A 5,324-nucleotide genomic window follows, 5' to 3' on the forward strand; every position below is an offset into this window, starting at 1 on the left:
AAAAAAAAAAAAAAAAAAAAGAAAACCTTAAACTGTTTAATAAAAGAATGTAAGAAGTTAACTAATATTAAAAAAAGAAAAAAATACCTTCTCCTTAGAGAGAACAATTCATTAAAGGGTAAAATCCTATTATATGCCAAATAATTTCAAATCCAACTTTTAAGAACATCAAAAACCACTGTTCCTTAGCTCTGAGGAATGGGAAAACCAAAGGACTGTTATTCCCATTAAGCACTAAGCATTTTTTTAAAGAAATTAGTTATTTGTTTACATCCCAAATGTTGCCCCTCTCCAGGTGCCCCTTGACAGCATTCTCCCCACCCTATCCCCTCTGAGAGCTGGCCTCTGGATCCCCCCAACCCCCGACCCTGGCCTATCAAGCACTAAGCTTTGACCAGGACAGTACGGTTTACTTACAGAGCACACAAAGCAAGTGTCATGCCAGGTGGAACCCAGGGCTTCCAGGAACATGTCACCAGCCTCTATGGGGAATTCGCATCCACGGCATATTGTTCCAAAGAGGGCATAGTAGTCTGCACCAAGTAAGGAGAGATGGAATTTAAACATGGTGAGGCACTGGAATTGCAGGTCACAGGAAACAGTGGTAAGATGGAAGTTACACAAGCTACAAAGGTTAAGACTGAGGTGGATGTGAGGAACGCATTATTTGCCCCCCCTCTACCCTCCCCCCCACCATGGGGCAGCTTGGTCAGGATTTCCTCACTGGGTTGGATAAGAGACAGTATAATCTCTGAAGAGGGTCCTTGTTCTTTCTTTCTTTACTAAATAAGAATGCTTGAGATGTACGGCTTTTCTTTCCCACATTTTTATTCTCTTTTATGAGATTCCACCACTGTTGTGCTGGCCTATGATCCAAGTTTTGGCCTTTAGTACTGTCAATATAGCTGAAGTTGGAGGGAAGGGATTCTATAATGTGCGGCGCTAGGCAAACATGCTTTAGTGTTGAATTCACATCCAGAGACTCTACTGGGCAGTGTTCCAGGACCCGCAGAGGTACAGTGGCACAAAGGACAGGTGACTTCGGCTAAGACTGTGATAAGTATGACAAGGCAAAAACAAAGAAGTGCTGTGATAGGGACATTAGGGAGTGTACACTAGGAAGGTTAGGGGAATCTGATGGTGATGATGGAACTTGAAGAATCCCACTGAGATCAGTCAGAAGAAACTGTAAGAAGGCACTGGAGTCAGAAATAAAAAACAAAGGGATAAAGTGTGGGTTAAATCTCAGGTCAAGATGTAAGGGGCAGCAAGTAAAAAGCCCATAAAGCAGGTTCTAGCCAGGAGGACGACGGTGCCATTCACAGGACACAAGCACAATCTGACTGGCGTTGTTGACAGTGCCCTGATTTCTCCACAGATGCTATTGGGAAGTCCAGGCCCAGAGCAAAAACAAGCTGGACATGGTGGTGACACTGGAGATGGATGGAGACGCCTGTCCAGTACCCTCTGGAGGTCAAGCTGGACATGGTGGTGACACTGGAGATGGATGGAGATGCCTGCCCAGTACCCTCTGGAGGTCAAGCTGGACATGGTGGTGACACTGGAGATGGATGGAGACGCCTGTCCAGTACCCTCTGGAGGTGGGATGCCAGAGATTACTTGTTAGATTGGGTTTTGGAGGAACAGAAAAAGAGAGGACTGCTAGGCCTTTGGACGGTGGACTGTGCAGCCATCGGCAGAGATGAACGCTCAGTAACTGCTCAGACTGGTTGAAGGTTAAGGAAAAAGAGTAAAAATTAGATCATAATTCCCCCTCTGCAGGTAATGCATTAGTTTTATGTCTTGATTTCTTTTAAAGTATATTAAACATCACAGGCCAGGTATGCTTTGGTACACTCTGGTACACTTAGAGTGCTTTGCAAAGCTGCTAAAACTCCTGAGCTAGCCAATCAACTAAACAAAAACCATGTCTTTCTTCAAGAAAAAAAGAAAGTAGCTGCAAAACATGGGATATTCACAGAACGGTAAGCAGTTTACAAGCAACTTTACTGCTAACAACCCACGGGGTATTTTATTGGAGGTTCTGGGCTTCCTGGTGGACAGCCTGGAATAGAGCCAAACCCTCTCTAGCTAAGAGGCTGAGGGGAAGGTGAGAGTCAGAGCAGTGCGAGCCAACAGGCAAGAGATGCTGGACCAGCTTCAGGCAAGAGCTGATGGCCTCCCGAGCCTCAGCACTGTGCAAAGGCCCTTCCTCTAGGACCACACTTGTAACCTCAGTCTAAAGTACGACTGAGGCTCAACAGTGGGAATGCAGTTCATGGTAGTTAGTACAGGCAGAATAAAGGAATGCACGCTTCCTATTTTGAAATATGTATGGTGGAAGCAATATCTGAATAAAGAACAAACAGTAAGGAAGCTCACTGCAGGTGTGTGAAGGAAAAGCGAGTGCTGGGGTTGAGATGAGAAAACAAACAGAAGGGACGGGTGCTCGGGACTGAAATTACTCAGACTGACTTTACCAGGGAGCAGCCGAAGCCAGAGTTAAGCATTACTCTTCTAGTCGGTAACGGTAGCAAAGGATTTCACATTTATTTTCATGGTTGTGGCTTTAGAAAGCAAAGCAGTAACATCCGAATGTTGAACATTTCTTATGTTTGTAAGCACTTGGTATTTATTACTTTTGGGTTTCTTTTGGATAAAACATATCTATAAACAATGGGAGATTCAAACATAATATTTTTCCTATTAAGAAGCGCTAATCTTAAATTCATAAGAAGTTTGTCTTGACAAAGTTACAAACAGTTATTATTATTGTTGTTGCTTTGCTATATATTTAGAGTAATATGTGATACTTCTAAAACAATTATGAGAGCTTATTGGTCCTAACTTTCCTTTCAAGTTTATAGCAAGGTAAGTGGCTCAGCCTCATTCTTCCCTGAGGCGCTCATGGCTTATTGTCTCACCTGTCTCACAGTAGGGCTCGCCATCTTCCAAGTGGAAAACATTATTACGAATGGGTTTTCCACAGGCCACACACACAAAACAGGACACATGCCAGGTCTGCTTCAAAGCATTGATGACTTCCTGTTATAGAAAGGTGGATGGATTTAAAGAAGGAGCACAATACACACCAGCATCCACTCTAACTGCTGTAACATGCTAACTCAAAGTAGACATACGGATTTCATAGTTGTCTTGAACTTCTCATCAGAGAAGCAAGAGATGCCCAGTGGCAGATTCAGCGTCACTAGAAGCTACTGTAATATGTGTGCTTTTCATAGATACTAACCCATAAACTTAAAGAATAGTCACTGTCACTGACCTTCATACACAGAGGGAAGTATCCCCACAAGTGGTTGCTACAACACCTTCCACTTTCTTTCAAAGCGTGTCAGGACGCATTAACTCAAAAATAAAAAAAAACAAAAACAAAAAACAAAACAAAACAAAAAAAGAAACGTGCATGGCATTATCTTGAAAATGTCATGGAGGGGGAGGCATTTAAAAACTAAAACAAACCTCAACTGCAGTGCATTATGGAAGCAATAATGTAATCAGAGTAATCCAATCAGCTCGTTGAGTGTTTAGCTTTGGGAGTCAGCTAGCCTACCGACTGTACTGCTCACTCAGTCCACCAGTAACACGCGCATCACAACAGCGAGGGTCCTAGTCCATAATGGCCTTCTGGACAAACACTCCAAGAGATCTGAGAGGCAGTTTAATCATTAAGAGGTTTGCGGTTGTTTGTTTTCTAAGAATTGTTTGTTCCTTTAAGTTGAGAAGAGGTAAAGCAATTAAAAAAATAATTTCCGAAGAACACCCCCTACCATGGAAATTTTTACTTTCTCCTTCTAGAGTCTTATGGCTTTTAACTATTATCGACTTTTATTAATTATTCTGTGATACAAAGAATGTTTTTATTCACTAAGTTGGTATAATAACATATAGTTTACTAACTGATTATCTGTCAGCATTTACAAAGAAACAGGCTAGCCATTATACCACGTTATGACCAACAGTGTACAAAATGATACCACAGAAACAGGTCAGGTGGCATACTTACAAGTGAAACTACTTTTAAAATTTCAGACCTACTTAAGCATGTCCTCAGTAAATCACATTTTTCTAGAGTTTCATTATTGTATTTCATATTAAGAGGAGTAGATAGAATTCAGCAAAGCCATTTCTACTTTTACATGTTAAAGCTAAGAATGTTGGTTTCTTCTAAAAATCAAATTCCCACCACTGGTCACCTATAGTAGGTGCCTGACTCTTATGATGTCATTGATAACTGGATGTTACATGACAGGACAGACATTTATTCATCATTATTTATTAAGTACTTTTGCCAAGGAAAGAACAGCATGAAATGCTTTTCCTATCACATTTTCACTTCTATCACTAAAGTCACATTTTAAACATTATATTCATTTAAATAAAAATATTATAAGGTTCACATTTTACATATTTTATATATTTCATGAGATCAGTGGCCTGTGCTTGAACTCTGACAAGTAGGGAAAGCTACTCTTATAAAAGCTATGGAATTTAATTTAAACCAGCAAAGGTGTGGGTTCTGAGAGCTCATGTGTGTGGTCCTGGGCGACCTCTTTATTCCTGAGCAAACATGGTCCTGCCGAGGTAGCACACCCACAGTCATTTATTTTTCCCATAGAGGTAGACTTTCACCAGACAAGCCAGCACTCAGTAAGACAAAACCAAGGACAACTAACCCCATGAGTCTGATATTTTCCTTTAGAGGTCTGTTTAGAAAGTTTTTTTTTTTTTTTTTTTTTTTTTAAATAATAAACACTACTAATGAAAGCAGAAAGGGCTGATAAAGCAAGAAGAAAAAAACAGTAAAAATAATGAAAAGGTTTTATTACAAGATCTACATGGCTTTAAGATACACAAGAAATGAAGTAGTTTCCAATATACTCACTCCAAGGATCTTCCTCTGGCACCGGCCACATTCAGGAGCAAAGAACTTCTCATAACATAGCTCACAATACAGTGCTCCCTTCTCCTCTACAAAGCCTATGTAGGCCATTGTGTTTTTGCAGTGAGCACAGTTAAATTCTTCTGGATGCCAGGACTTCCCCAGAGCCACAAGAAAAGGTCCCCTGCCAAAAGGAAAGAGACCAATTTGACTCACAGATGAAAGCTTCTGTTGTCCTGGAAAGAGCCCCTTTCCACATATGTCTAGTCAGCTGTCTCTCAATTTCCTTCTTAGGAGTGAGTGTGGTGGTACTGTTGGCTGCATAGGACTGAGTGTGGTGGTACTGTTGGCTGCATAGGACTGAGTGTGGTGGTACTGTTGACTGCACAGGACTGAGTGTGGTGGTACTGTTGACTGCACAGGA

At 41.3% G+C, this 5,324-nt stretch overlaps 1 protein-coding gene across 3 annotated transcripts in view; it reads right to left on the reverse strand.

Moving 5' to 3' along the window:
• The window catches only part of Pdlim5 (PDZ and LIM domain 5), a 163,924-nt gene that overhangs the window by 4,957 nt on the left and 153,643 nt on the right, over positions 1 to 5,324 (reverse strand). For all 3 annotated transcript variants that reach the window (XM_031375680.1, XM_031375679.1, XM_031375678.1), the window contains 3 exons: positions 4,904 to 5,084; positions 2,925 to 3,045; positions 418 to 533 (listed from right to left, as the gene is read on the reverse strand). In XM_031375680.1, the coding sequence (XP_031231540.1) occupies positions 418 to 533; positions 2,925 to 3,045; positions 4,904 to 5,084 (418 nt within the window). The remainder of the gene's footprint in view (positions 1 to 417; positions 534 to 2,924; positions 3,046 to 4,903; positions 5,085 to 5,324) is intronic.

The sequence above is a fragment of the Mastomys coucha genome, unplaced genomic scaffold, assembly GCF_008632895.1.
Source record: "Mastomys coucha isolate ucsf_1 unplaced genomic scaffold, UCSF_Mcou_1 pScaffold16, whole genome shotgun sequence".
NCBI lineage: Eukaryota > Metazoa > Chordata > Mammalia > Rodentia > Muridae > Mastomys > Mastomys coucha.